At 43.4% G+C, this 14,332-nt stretch overlaps 2 protein-coding genes and 3 non-coding genes across 5 annotated transcripts, besides 1 other annotated feature; 3 read left to right on the top strand and 2 right to left on the bottom strand.

Moving 5' to 3' along the window:
• Positions 1–844: 844 nt before the first annotated feature.
• KLTH0H13310g (SUR7/PalI family protein) lies at positions 845–2,629 on the top strand (the record flags this gene model as incomplete). The annotated part of the gene is made up of 1 exon (XM_002556390.1): positions 845–2,629. One exon carries the CDS (start codon positions 845–847, stop codon positions 2,627–2,629), a length of 1,785 nt encoding a protein of 594 aa, XP_002556436.1.
• Positions 2,630–2,732: 103 nt separating this feature from the next.
• TLG2 (t-SNARE syntaxin TLG2) lies at positions 2,733–3,803 on the bottom strand (the record flags this gene model as incomplete). Its single annotated transcript, XM_002556389.1, has 1 exon — positions 2,733–3,803. One exon carries the CDS (start codon positions 3,801–3,803, stop codon positions 2,733–2,735), a length of 1,071 nt encoding a protein of 356 aa, XP_002556435.1.
• Positions 3,804–4,795: 992 nt separating this feature from the next.
• Positions 4,796–8,266: a repeat region (DNA transposon of KLTH part of the newly discovered ROVER DNA transposon family of the Kluyveromyces:full length copy).
• A 991-nt stretch (positions 8,267–9,257) lies between these two features.
• KLTH0H13259r lies at positions 9,258–9,378 on the bottom strand. Its single transcript, XR_002432236.1, has one exon. It is a non-coding gene; the product is annotated as an RDN5-1 5S ribosomal RNA (ribosomal RNA).
• A 1,534-nt stretch (positions 9,379–10,912) lies between these two features.
• On the top strand, positions 10,913–12,711 carry KLTH0H13254r. The gene has a single exon (XR_002432235.1). It is a non-coding gene; the product is annotated as a ribosomal RNA (ribosomal RNA).
• A 221-nt stretch (positions 12,712–12,932) lies between these two features.
• Positions 12,933–13,090, top strand: KLTH0H13249r. The gene has a single exon (XR_002432234.1). It is a non-coding gene; the product is annotated as a ribosomal RNA (ribosomal RNA).
• The last annotated feature ends 1,242 nt before the right edge of the window (positions 13,091–14,332 follow it).

The following is a 14,332-nucleotide window of genomic DNA, read 5'->3' as shown; positions in this document are numbered from 1 at the left end:
TGCTCAAGAAGCTTGTTTAAAGCCTGTCCGTGTGGGCACTCGGAAGTTGCTATAAGACTCCACATGAAGTCGTGTTTTTGCACGCCCAGCGCATTCCGCGTCACACTTCGTTTCACGAAAATACTACAATTAAAGAAACTGTTCCGGCTAGGCATTCATTCTAAGTCTTACCAGCGCTGTTTACTTCCGAAGTTCGCTCTCTGATTCATGGCGCTTAGTTGGTACAATTTTACGGAAAGCCGGAACCCATGGCCCGAAAAAAGCCCGTGTTCTTCATAAATGGCTTCAGCGTTCTTCGTTTGCTGGCCGCGGCTTTTACATTCAGGTAGCCGCTCAAGAAAAAAAGGTTGTCCGGGAAACAAAAGGGAAAATTCACGCAGCGCCGGTCTCCACGAGCAAATCGTCGTCCCAACAAGGAAGTGACACAAAGGCGCGTGAAACACATATAAGCGATGTCAAAATACCTGAATGCGCACGTTGGCCCGCTTACGGGTGTTTGGCCTCCGTGCAGAGTGCGTCGTCAAAGAGATGCCACAACCCTTATTACCCGGATATGTGTGCTATTTTTGGGCAAAGACACGACGTATATAGTTACTTGCAACGCCTCGAACCGTATCATCGCGAGCGTGGTGTCCATTCCACATCGAGATAAGACGTTTCAAATCAAAACGCGTGCGGCTGGGAGAAAAGTTGATTGATATTAGGAAATCATCGCCAGAAACTTCTTCTTACAATCTTAGCAGTCAAGAGGATCTGCTCTAATAGAAGTTACGGAACGTTTGCTCTCTTGCAGAACCAACCTTGAGTTTCTAACAAGATTATAATCTACAAGCAGCTGCGAATTATGGCCAAGTTTTTGAATGTTGGCGTATCCAGCGCGATAACAGTGGCGCAGTTTGTGTCCATGGCGTTTTTAATCATTTGCTGTGTAACAGCGCCTGTGTTCAAGCAAATAGGACTGTCCAAGGCCGATGGAATTGTTTTCGGCACTTTCGGCTATTGCGAGCAAGGTAGCTGCACTTCTGCGAGTGCAAGCTACCATCCAGAGCAACTGGCTACTTCTGAGTCTTGGAAAATGGGAACTACGGCACGCGAAGCGTTAGGTAAGATTCTGATTATAATGCCCGTTGCGGCTGGGCTTTCTTTCTTTTCAATGCTTGGCAGCTTTGTATCGCTTTTTGGGGCTATTGGTACTAGTGGGGCCGCTTTTGTGATCAACTTGCTTCTGTCAGTTATCGCTTTTGCTGGGTCGGCGCTAATGTGCATTGTCGTCTTTCTTCTCTTCTATCCCAACATTACTTGGTGTGGATGGCTTCTGATTCCTGCTGCTGCTATCAATCTAGTTTGCATACCTCTCATCTTTTTGTCATATTCATTAGCTCCTTCGAAAAATCAAGATAGTGACGCCGAAAGTGATTATACGGACCGTCAAGGATTAACGTCGCTTGATCAGCCTCCCTCAAAAGACCTTTACGAAGAAGACGTGTTCTATAACAGTTCAAAGAAGAGTGCACTCGAAAAACCAGCCTACCCTGACTTCTACAAAGGTCCAGAAATAGCTACTTCAACCACTCTGAACTCAGGTACCACAGACTCTCGGTCAGATCGGGAAAAACTGCTGAACGACAAGCCCTTGTCAAACCCAGTGTTGAAGACCGCCTATGGAACTGCCAAAATCATGAAGCCGGTTACCGAAGACGCCGAGAACGACTTTTCGTTTGAGAACAACACTAAAGAAACCTTGCCTTACTCGGCTATAGCTGGCTCCCAAAGGGACGATCACGCCTCGATAGAGATGAGCGCCCCTGCCGCAGCTGCCATGAACGGCTATCGCGACCCGTCTAGCACTTCCTCCTTTTACTCCGAAAGAGACCACCGTGCATCACGTCAAGACACTCTGAACACGGCAGATTTGCAGCCTTCCTCAGCTTTGAATGTTGATGCTGATGCTAAAAAAGACAAGTCCAGCAAAGACGTGCTACAGCACATCATCGATAACGCAATTGACGAAGATGATGAGGAGTTCATTAAGCAACAAACAATTGACCCTAGTGAGCGCCCGTACCTAGATGAAGATGACGGGATCAAGGATGACGACTCTGACTTCACTTCTGTATCGCAGCGAGGTATCAATCCTAACTACATGCCCTTAAGCAACGGTGTTAAAAGCACAAATTACCCACCACAGCCCATGAAGACGCATGTTCCCAGGACAATCAACTATCCATCAGTTCCCCTGGGTGGTGCCCAGGTTCGTCCACTTGTTCCTCTCGATCACCAAAGAGCTCCCATGAATCATCCAAGGATGGTTGCCCCACAAAGGGTTCCGCACATGTATCAACCTCAACAGCCTGTTCCTAGAGGTTATGTGGCCCCTCAACAAGGGTACCGCCCAAGTAATGCGCCAACAGCCTCTGAAGCGGTGCTTACGACAAACCCCGACTTTATGATTCCTGGAGTCCCCTCTGGGGGGCTGGGTGCAAAAAGAGCGCAACGCCAGAATTACGCCCCACCATCTCATTCGGTATCTTCTACACACTACAGACCAGCCTATAAGAAACGCCTTCCAAGACAAAACATGCCGCCCGCATCAATGTCTCGAGACGGTCCTTACTCTGGAATGATGTAGAAAAAAGCAAACAGAAACTAGCTGGATTAGTTTGAGTGTATATTATACAGACTTTGTAATAAGTTGTGATCTTAGCAGCTTTCAATTGAGCACTATAAGAGACCTACCTTTTTTTTGGCTTGGTATCTCCGTCAGAAATTTCACCTTTGCCTTCGCCTTGTGATGAATTCTGTTTTGGTTGAGGGGGGTCTTTCTTACTGCTTTCGCTGTGGTGATGAGGTTTTAGCATCACAAAGAAGAATAGAGTTATCACGACAAGAGAGAGAAGTAATATTACTTTGCACTTTTGAGTCCTGCTCTGGTACACAGTGGCACGGTCGAGCTCTCTTTGCGCCCCCTTAAGTTCAAGCACGGTGTTTTCTAAATTGTAATCGATTCGGTCTATTATTGTGCCCTGATCAATAACAAGGTTTTGCATTTCACGGAAGATAGTACTCACCTCGAGGACACCACGAGCAAGCTGCGTAATTTCCTCCTCGCGTTGTAGGAATTGTGTACTCTGTCCCTGGCTCTGTCTCTGCGTTTGCCTTTGCAAAGTCTGTCGCGAGTATGAGTCTATTTCCTGTTGTGTCGCGGCATTTGTTTCTTCTTCCTCTAGAACAAGTAGTGCGTCGCCGTCTGTTGATGCTCGAGGCAAAGGCTTGAAGTCGTCTTTGTTCAGAAACTTCAAGTAGTTATTCTGCAACATCCTGAACTTATTTGAACTTGATTGTATCTTGCTTGCGTAGTGCTTTTGCAAGTTATCCACTACGACCAAATCTCCCTTCCTCAGGCTCTGCCCTCTAAAAGTTTGAGCAGTTTGTATCGACTGGAGAGATTTTATGATAGCGTAACTCTGTTGAAACATTTTTATTATTTGGTAGCTATGCTCCTCGATCTCTTGCTCGTCAGAGACTTTATCTTCGAACCCTGGTAGCGCATTTTTGCGGTACAGCTTGGTTAGCTGAAGCATTTTTGTTCCAGCTTCATCCAAGTTTCTGTCGACTTCCTGCGTGAGATTCAAGAACTGACCTGACAATGTTGGCACGTCCTTTTTCGAGTCGATCATCGGATAGGACTCTTCGACCCCATTTTCCTCGAGATCAAAGCTCGTTAAAGCGTCCGAATTGTTATATCGATTACGCGGGAAAGTTCGGCGATAGGATAGGAAGAGATTGGTTCTGTCCCTGAACATGTTTTTTTTCTTTCGGTTGAGACAACTAAATTAGTGATGCTTTTAAAGGGATGGATTTTTCACTACTGATTTGAAGTTATTAGAAACGACTCGAAGAACATCCCCGATTAAAAATCAGAGGATATTGAATAGAACAAGAACTTGGTGGAGAGTGAAGTGTCCACCGGGTTATTTATGTGACTGATTCGTTTCGGCTTTCTGCGCCGCTTGGCTAGGGTTTAAATCGTCATAACTACAGTTTGACGGCGAGAAGAGGTACGTATAGTTGATATGACTCAACTAAGAGGTGGTATGCTTCCGCCCCAGTTCATCATCTTGAAGCAAGATAGGCGTTTTCAGTAGCGTTTGCTGCCTGGGAAGGCAATGGCCATGTCAATACTACAAGGTGTGTCCTAATTGTCTCATGAAAAACCCCATTCTTGAAGGCTCTGACCCATCGCCTTCAATCAAAGGCTTTTTTCTAGTATCGTCATCAAGATATGATTTGCACCAAAAGTAGTTTTCATCCTTCGAATGAAGCTAAGGCACAGAGCCTCTATTTGCACTCATGTAGTCAGCTATTGTGCTTATTAAAAAAGGACAAAAATTGTAACAATTGACCTTGATTGCTGACACTGGGTCATTTTGGCTAAAGGAGCAAAAACCGCTTAGAGGGCAAGTACTTCGATAAAGAGTACACATTATAACAATATTAAACTGAGAGGAAATTTATATCGAAGCTCGCGAATAGCGGGGTAAGTTGATGATAAACTTGAAGGTAGCACTAAATACGAAAATGTCTGAGAACAACTTTTACCGAAAATTTATTTGTAAGTTGAAATAGTACGAGGAAAAATATACATAATCGGCGGCCTAGGATTTTGAAATGCCTAAGTAAGGGATCCAAAGAGCCTCTCTTTTTATCGATTCCATGAGTGCATATGAAAACTGGTAGTTTTTTTTCTCAGAGAGGAGATCTGGCTTTGTTTAGAATATTCTTGTTGAGGGCTAACCAGCACTGGGGACGAATCCGGCGAATCCGACTTTTTTGAGCGCGAATCCGGGGATTCGTGAATCCAGTAACGCTACACGGGACCGGATTCGTCAATTCTGGCGAATCACTACTTTTGTACGAAGATGCACTGGACAATGATGATGGTAACGTGTGTTCGTTAGCTACTTGGGGTTTATGTAGATTTGGAACTTGGCGATTAAATTGACCTTCACTCTTATTATTAGTTTTCAGAACCATCGCTAGAGTCGTCAGACGGAATTGTTATGGTTTGGCCAGGCTGGGATTCTGACCTCATTGTGAAATCTGAGGCGTTATAATCAGATTCTTCGTCTTCGCTGATCCAAGATTCCAATGGGAGATCTTTGACCTTATTCATCCTTGAACTTAAATCAAAACATTTCATTCGATTTCGAATTATCATAGTTCGCCTCAAGTTTTCGCTCGCAAGCGAAAATCTGTTCTCAAGGACTCGCTTGCTGATAGAAAAGCATCTCTCGACATCTGCAGTCGAAAGCTTCGTGTGATAGAAGGATAAGGCCAGCGAACAAAGAGCCGGAAAGCGTGACTTGTTACTGAGCCAGTACCCCAAATAATCACTTCCAGTTTCCACAGGCTCGTCTAAATATATTTGCCATTCACTTCCAACTGTAGCATTACGTATGGCGACGTTCCTCACACGGGATCTTTCTAGGTTCTTGAGTACTCTGAACTTGTTGCCTCCGGTGCCATGAGAGTTGGCTGTAGGCGACGTTAGATGCGTAAGGTTAGAAGAAGAAAAATGTTTCTCTCTATAATCCTGGATGCAAAGATTGACGTATCTGTCAACTGATTGCAAAACTTCTTTTTGGAAGGGCTCATCAAAACTGTTAGTCAATACGCATGTTTTAACAGTTGGTTGTAGGATATGTGCAGCCCAGAAGCCAGGTTCAGCATACATTATATCCCTGTATTTGTTAAACTTTGACCTTGCACTTAAAACAGCAGATAGCAGGACATGATGTGTTTCCCTGGGGATAGATAGATGTGACTGTTTGAGTCCAATGTCTTGCAGCTGCTGACTACTGGCCGAGCCATCTTTCAAGGCTTCGCAAGCTTCAAAGTACTGGTTAATGTGCAAGTAATACTCGATTCCCCCAGGGAGATTGTTCATAGAATCATCTTGTAGCATCATTGTAAACTCCTGAAAAATACGAGTGAGCCGCACAAAGAATAGGATACCATCCACCTCATCTTGCTCATAACAGAATATTGAGCCATCCTCTTGGGATAGCTGATAATCGGGATCAAACCGATTGTCAAAGAGAAATGCCTTTACTCCTTTAGAAACTTTGAGAAAAGCTTCGAGCTGGCGGTGGCGCGAGAGAAACCGCGTATTATTATGCTTAGGAATCGTGAGTGGGATGTATGTCCGCACTTTTCCTCTCATGTAGACATTACTTTTCAAATAGTATGTGAGCTTGTCGACCCTTGACAACAATCCGCTGTAATGTTTTTCGAAAGGTTTCAGCAAGTCAAGAAAAACACGGTTCAAAACATGATTCATGCACCTGATTTTTACGAGGCCTCCCTCGGAGCTGGTTCCAATGCCCTTCCGAAGATCTTTGTCCAGAGTCTCCAGCGTAGCGATGTTGTTTGAGCCATTATCCAAGGTGATGCTACCTATCTTGTGGCTAATTGAATATCTCGAAAGACATCTCAGTAAAGCTGTCTTTATATTATCAGCAGTGTGCCGCTCATCGCTCAGATCCACGAAATCCAGGATGTGGGTGTTGGGATTTCGGCCTGTAGTGATGTCTTCCAACATTAGCGGTGACTTTCTATCTAAGTTGGGACAGAAAGAAACAATCACCGCAAGGTAGCTTTTTTGACTGGTTGAAGTCCACATATCCAGCAAAAGGTTTATGTTGTGTGAGTATCGCAGTGCATGCATTAGCTGCTGATTAAACTCCTCTTCAAATTGGGCTAAGAGCCTCACCAGCCCCTTCCGCGATGAAATTACCATGTTTCCTTTTACATCGTGAGCGTTAAGTAGCGTTTTCAGTACTGGTGTCTCCACAAAGCTAAATGGAATGAAGCCCTCAATAAAGACATTCAAAAGGTGGATTCTTTTTATGTTTAAGGTGAGAAATGACATGAATCTCTTGGTAAAAGGGAATGGCTTTTTGTTAACTGAGCGAACTGTTGAGAAACTGCCTAGAGGCTTCTGTTTATAATGCAAACGCCCTTGAAATAGATCATAGTCGCTTATGTGTTGCCGCCTGAAATGTCGAATTATATTTGAGGAAGTGGGGTTTCCCTGTAGATAAAATTTGTGGCCACATTTCTCAAATTTGCACACTGCAAAAGGCTCTGGACCATTTACCTTTGTAACCCAGATTTCATAAGGTGAAGTAACCAGCCAAGAACTAAATTTCCTATTTTGAATTTCGCTTGTCTCATGGTAACGAGAAGTAGGATCTATGAATGGATTATCAAAAGGGTTCATGGAAAATTCATCGAAACCAAATCCGAACTCTTCCCTAAAAGATTCCTCAGTTTCTAAAGCTTTGCGTAGGTTCCGCTTGAGAGCGCTGCCTGATACTTTTCAGGATTCCGCTTTGGAACGACTATCGGAGTCACTCGAGCTACTATGGTGATAAAACTGGTTAGATTGGACGTTAGGGTCATGAACCCCTCTTTTGTTTGTACTAGTGTACCGCAGGCTCTGAATAGGGAATGAAATGACCTGGTTGATGGTTGCCGTGCTGGCTCTTTGAATAGGAAGTCCCGTCATTTCCTGGCGCACTATTGGTTCAGTGTTGTTTGAAGGGGGAAGTTGCAGTGTCTGGCTTATTACTGGTGTTGAATTATCAGTTGAACTCCTGCTAAAACTTTGCCGTGCAGCTATCGGAATAACATCACGTTCCTCTCTTGTATTATACTGACCTTGCGTTTCACTCATCTCGTTTATAGGCTCATCCTCGCTTTCTTCAGAAGAAATCCTGGCTTCTTCTTCATCCTCGCTAGTTCTAACCTGTTGCTCATTGTCTTCCTTGGTGGAGATACGTTCTTGAGCTCCAGGTCCTCTTTCTTCAACAAGCCCTCGACGCCCTCATCCACAAGAGTGTCAGCGGAGCTTAGATCCCCAAATGACGCTGTTCTTTCAAATGGTTTGCGTTTTGGGAAGCCGTTGTGCAATTCTCTATAATTCTTTCTGCGTTTAGCCCGCAGATGGTACATTGCCCTATGGTATACAGTTAAGCTTTAAAGCTGTTGGTTGCTAATGGCATGGTTAGTTAGAAGTTTGGTGGCAGAACACGAAAGAATCGTAAACATAGCACCTTTAATGAATTAAAATCGTCTGGATTCGTAACTGGATTCGCCGTTTTAAATCATCTTATACAAGCGGATTCGAATCCAGTAATCATCAAAAACGGATCGGATTCGTGACTGGATTCGTGACTGGATTCGTGATTCGTCCCCAGTGCTGGGGCTAACGTAAAGAATTTTGTGGGAATTTCTTGAACCTTATATTACAAGTTCTATGGGAGGCGGTAGAAAAAAAAGGATATATCAAATTATAGAACGGGGGCATAAAGGAGAGAGCAAATGAAATAGAAAATTGCAGCGTCCGGATTTTATGGGAAAGCCCTAGATAATATATTAAACGTCTATTATGATAATAATTTATACATACAATGGTAAAAGAATAGATTTTAAAGTAACTTATTTAGAAGCAGGATTCTCAAAAAAACAATTTTATGAAATGATTATGTACGTTGATGCAAAAGCAGAAGATGATATTATTAATGATGCAATTAGAAGAAACAGAAAACTATATGAAGATACCTATTTTATAATTGAAAAAGATGGAAAAATAAAAATGAAATCATCATACTTAGGTTACGATAATTATGCTTGCATTGAAAATAAGGATCATTTCATGCTTATATGTCAATTGTGGATGGACAACTTAGACACAGAGGGAGCAATTATGGACCACATGGAGACTCACCATAATTAACCTATATGATCGCTCCAAAGAAAAAACATTTTTATTACTTATTGTTATGGTACCTGGAAAAACGTAATACTACAGGCAATCAAGTAGGATAAACGCATCGGATTCTGCTGTCATTAACCGAGAACTTTATTATATTTTAAAGATATTTGTAAAATATTTCTAAGAAAAACTTTGATATAAAAATGGTACAATAACATAATGTACTATAAACAGTTTCTTGATATGATATATCCTTTAATGCACTTTTCGCATGTTCTTTGGTATTTCAATTTTTTAAATGCCTTATCTATATCTTGCCCTAAAATGTGTTGTTTCCCAACTTTCCTATTTTGTTGCAATAAATAACTCAAGAACTTGATTGTGTTTCGGATTTTCCCTTTCCAGTCACGTGCCACGAAGACATAAATTTTTTCCATAATGTATGGATGGGAATAAGCTGGGAAAAAAAAAATAAAAAAGATTGCAGCACCTGAGTTTCGCGTATGGTCACCCACTACACTACTCGGTCAGGCTCTTACCAGCTTAACTACAGTTGATCGGACGGGAAACGGTGCTTTCTGGTAGATATGGCCGCAACCGAAAGAATTAGAGTAAAAACACCTAGTTATGGAAAAGGAGAACAATGAAGAGGAGCAGAGAGGAAGTGCACGTGAACACAGTAGTTTCAAAAAAAAGCCTGGGATATAAGGCAGCTTTAGGGGAAAAGAGACTACGATAGATCTTGGAATACCAAGTGGTGTATGGCTAGGGTGTGGCTGACTAGTGTGGATACGACTCTTGGAGAAAAGGGTGGGAAGAATTAAAGAATTTATTTCAAATGATGACTTTCAGGCATTTCGTTAGAGGAGTTAGAAGACGCTAAAAGATCAAGTAAAAGGAGGAAAAGTAAATACTGTAGGAACATGAGAGCTGAGAGGAAAAAAGCATCGGGGCTGATGGATAGCGAACACCAGGTTGACGGTAAAGTAGAGAACAAGACGGGATATGACGAAATCTGACAACAACTTCTTACGGAGACATGGTATACAGGTCCGGACAGTGAGAAGTGGGCTTTTAGACCTCCTGCATATTTTAGGGACTTTAAATTGGGGATTTCGAGCAACTTTTTTTTTATGTGTGTTTTTGGATGTTCATGTAGGTTTTGGTTTTATAATTGGATTTGTAATTTTTGAAAGGATTGACGATTTTGTATTTTTCAAGTATTTTTTTTCGAACTTTGGTTTTTCATGTGTGTCCCCGAGTGGATATGAACGTCTGTAGTGCCCTTTCTCAGGGAGGAGCTCTGGTTTTTTTTAAGTTTTTCTTGTCGAGGGCTAACGGAAAGAATTTTGTGGGAGATTCTCAAGGCTTGTATTAAGAAGAATGGGGGAAGCGACAGGAAAAAAATAAAGGATTTATAAAATTATAGAATGGGGATATAAAGGAAGGACCAGATGAAAGGGAAAAAGACAGCGTCAGGTACTTCATGCGAAAGCAGTTGAAAACAAATCGAAAGAATTTGGAAACAAGTTCTAGTAGGTTTGGAAGTTCGTAAAGAACATGGCCTTGTTGAACGGTGGAGAGAGTCACTAGGTGATCGTCAGATCTGCTTAGTCTCTATACAGCGCTTCGACATGGGTGATGGCGGCGAAATGCCAGCGAAAGTCTGTCGAGTACTCTCACAGGCGGACGCGGGTTGTTGAGCTGCTTAGCCTGAACAGTCTCGTCTCGGACATCTAGCGATTCCGTGGGCGAGCGGCGGAGGATTTGGTGGATTACTAGCTAATAGCAATCTATTTCAAAGAATTCGAATTTGGGGGAATGCCTCGTCGAATAGCCGGTTATGAAAATAACTGTGATTCGATGAGTGTAACCTCCTCTCAAGCTAATGATATTAAACCTGCTTCTGTGAAACATCGGATCAGTGTTTAGTGGAAATTGGCTAGAGGAAACTCAAAGAGTGCTATGGCATGATGGGCGTGTGGAAATGAGAGTGTAAGAGCTTTCTTTCCGCTCCGCTCGTTGCTTGTTCGCAAGCCAACCTTTCAAAGATTATCTTCAAATGACGGCAGTTGGGTGAAAGGTTCTCTTCGGAGGACTAGACGCTCTTCAGCTGTTCAGATTAAAGATAGTTATCTGGTTGATCCTGCCAGTAGTCATATGCTTGTCTCAAAGATTAAGCCATGCATGTCTAAGTATAAGCAATTTATACAGTGAAACTGCGAATGGCTCATTAAATCAGTTATCGTTTATTTGATAGTTCCTTTACTACATGGTATAACTGTGGTAATTCTAGAGCTAATACATGCTTAAAATCTCGACCTTTTGGAAGAGATGTATTTATTAGATAAAAAATCAATGTCTTCGGACTCTATGATGATTCATAATAACTTTTCGAATCGCATGGCCTTGTGCTGGCGATGGTTCATTCAAATTTCTGCCCTATCAACTTTCGATGGTAGGATAGTGGCCTACCATGGTTTCAACGGGTAACGGGGAATAAGGGTTCGATTCCGGAGAGGGAGCCTGAGAAACGGCTACCACATCCAAGGAAGGCAGCAGGCGCGCAAATTACCCAATCCTAATTCAGGGAGGTAGTGACAATATGTAACGATACAGGGCCCATTCGGGTCTTGTAATTGGAATGAGTACAATGTAAATACCTTAACGAGGAACAATTGGAGGGCAAGTCTGGTGCCAGCAGCCGCGGTAATTCCAGCTCCAATAGCGTATATTAAAGTTGTTGCAGTTAAAAAGCTCGTAGTTGAACTTTGGGCTTGGCTGGCCGGTCCGATTTTTTTCGTGTACTGGATCCAGCCGAGCCTTTCCTTCTGGCTAACCTTGGGTCACTTGTGGCCCTTGGCGAACCAGGACTTTTACTTTGAAAAAATTAGAGTGTTCAAAGCAGGCGATTGCTCGAATATATTAGCATGGAATAATAGAATAGGACGTTTGGTTCTATTTTGTTGGTTTCTAGGACCATCGTAATGATTAATAGGGACGGTCGGGGGCATCAGTATTCAATTGTCAGAGGTGAAATTCTTGGATTTATTGAAGACTAACTACTGCGAAAGCATTTGCCAAGGACGTTTTCATTAATCAAGAACGAAAGTTAGGGGATCGAAGATGATCAGATACCGTCGTAGTCTTAACCATAAACTATGCCGACTAGGGATCGGGTGGTGTTTTTTTAATGACCCACTCGGCACCTTACGAGAAATCAAAGTCTTTGGGTTCTGGGGGGAGTATGGTCGCAAGGCTGAAACTTAAAGGAATTGACGGAAGGGCACCACCAGGAGTGGAGCCTGCGGCTTAATTTGACTCAACACGGGGAAACTCACCAGGTCCAGACACAATAAGGATTGACAGATTGAGAGCTCTTTCTTGATTTTGTGGGTGGTGGTGCATGGCCGTTCTTAGTTGGTGGAGTGATTTGTCTGCTTAATTGCGATAACGAACGAGACCTTAACCTACTAAATAGTGCTGCTAGCATTTGCTGGTTTGTCACTTCTTAGAGGGACTATCGGTTTCAAGCCGATGGAAGTTTGAGGCAATAACAGGTCTGTGATGCCCTTAGACGTTCTGGGCCGCACGCGCGCTACACTGACGGAGCCAGCGAGTATAACCTTGGCCGAGAGGTCTGGGTAAACTTGTGAAACTCCGTCGTGCTGGGGATAGAGCATTGTAATTATTGCTCTTCAACGAGGAATTCCTAGTAAGCGCAAGTCATCAGCTTGCGTTGATTACGTCCCTGCCCTTTGTACACACCGCCCGTCGCTAGTACCGATTGAATGGCTTAGTGAGGCCTCAGGATTTGCTTAGAGAAGGGGGCAACTCCATCTCAGAGCGGAGAATCTGGTCAAACTTGGTCATTTAGAGGAACTAAAAGTCGTAACAAGGTTTCCGTAGGTGAACCTGCGGAAGGATCATTAAAGAATTTTGTTAGAGCAGCCGGGAAAGTTCAGAAGCCTGCGCTTGATTGCGCGGCCGATGATGCTTTCTGTTAACGACTGTCTCTCTACACACACACTGTGGAGTAATTTATTTTACAACGCTTCTTCTTTGGGCTTTACGGCCCAAGGGTTACAAACACAAACAACTATTGTATTTTAAACACTGTCAATTATTTTTCATTTTAGAAAAAAAATATTTAAAACTTTCAACAACGGATCTCTTGGTTCTCGCATCGATGAAGAACGCAGCGAAATGCGATAAGTATTGTGAATTGCAGATATTCGTGAATCATCGAATCTTTGAACGCACATTGCGCCCTCTGGTATTCCAGGGGGCATGCCTGTTTGAGCGTCATTTCCTTCTCAAACCCTCGGGTTTGGTAGTGAGTGGTACTCTTTCTGGGTTAACTTGAAAATGCTGGCCATCTGGCTGTTGCTGACTGAGGTTTTAGTCCAGTCCGCTGATACTCTGCGTATTAGGTTTTACCAACTCGTAGTGGCGTTAGTAGGCGTTTTAAAGGCTTTTACTGAAAGTACAGACAGTCTGGCAAACAGTATTCATAAAGTTTGACCTCAAATCAGGTAGGATTACCCGCTGAACTTAAGCATATCAATAAGCGGAGGAAAAGAAACCAACCGGGATTGCCTTAGTAACGGCGAGTGAAGCGGCAAAAGCTCAAATTTGAAATCTGGCACCTTCGGTGTCCGAGTTGTAATTTGAAGAAGCTACTTTGGGGCTAGTCCTTGTCTATGTTCCTTGGAACAGGACGTCATGGAGGGTGAGAATCCCGTATGGCGAGGAGTCTAGTCCTATGTAAAGTGCTTTCGACGAGTCGAGTTGTTTGGGAATGCAGCTCTAAGTGGGTGGTAAATTCCATCTAAAGCTAAATATTGGCGAGAGACCGATAGCGAACAAGTACAGTGATGGAAAGATGAAAAGAACTTTGAAAAGAGAGTGAAAAAGTACGTGAAATTGTTGAAAGGGAAGGGCATTTGATCAGACATGGTGTTTTGCGACCCTCGCTCCTTGTGGGTGGGGATCTCGCAGCTCACTGGGCCAACATCAGTTTTGGCGGTAGGATAAATCTTTGGGAACGTGGCTTGTCTTCGGAGAAGCGTTATAGCCCAGGGGAATACTGCCAGCCGGGACTGAGGACTGCGACTTTTGTCAAGGATGTTGGCATAATGGTTAAATGCCGCCCGTCTTGAAACACGGACCAAGGAGTCTAACGTCTATGCGAGTGTTTGGGTGTAAAACCCGTACGCGTAATGAAAGTGAACGTAGGTGAGGGCCTCTTGTAGGTGCATCATCGACCGATCCTGATGTTTTCGGATGGATTTGAGTAAGAGCATAGCTGTTGGGACCCGAAAGATGGTGAACTATGCCTGAATAGGGTGAAGCCAGAGGAAACTCTGGTGGAGGCTCGTAGCGGTTCTGACGTGCAAATCGATCGTCGAATTTGGGTATAGGGGCGAAAGACTAATCGAACCATCTAGTAGCTGGTTCCTGCCGAAGTTTCCCTCAGGATAGCAGAAGCTCGTATCAGTTTATGAGGTAAAGCGAATGATTAGAGGTTCCGGGGTCGAAATGACCTTGACC

Source organism: Lachancea thermotolerans (genome assembly GCF_000142805.1).
Source record: "Lachancea thermotolerans CBS 6340 chromosome H complete sequence".
Lineage (NCBI taxonomy): Eukaryota > Fungi > Ascomycota > Saccharomycetes > Saccharomycetales > Saccharomycetaceae > Lachancea > Lachancea thermotolerans.
This window is presented reverse-complemented; position numbering and strand designations above follow the sequence as displayed.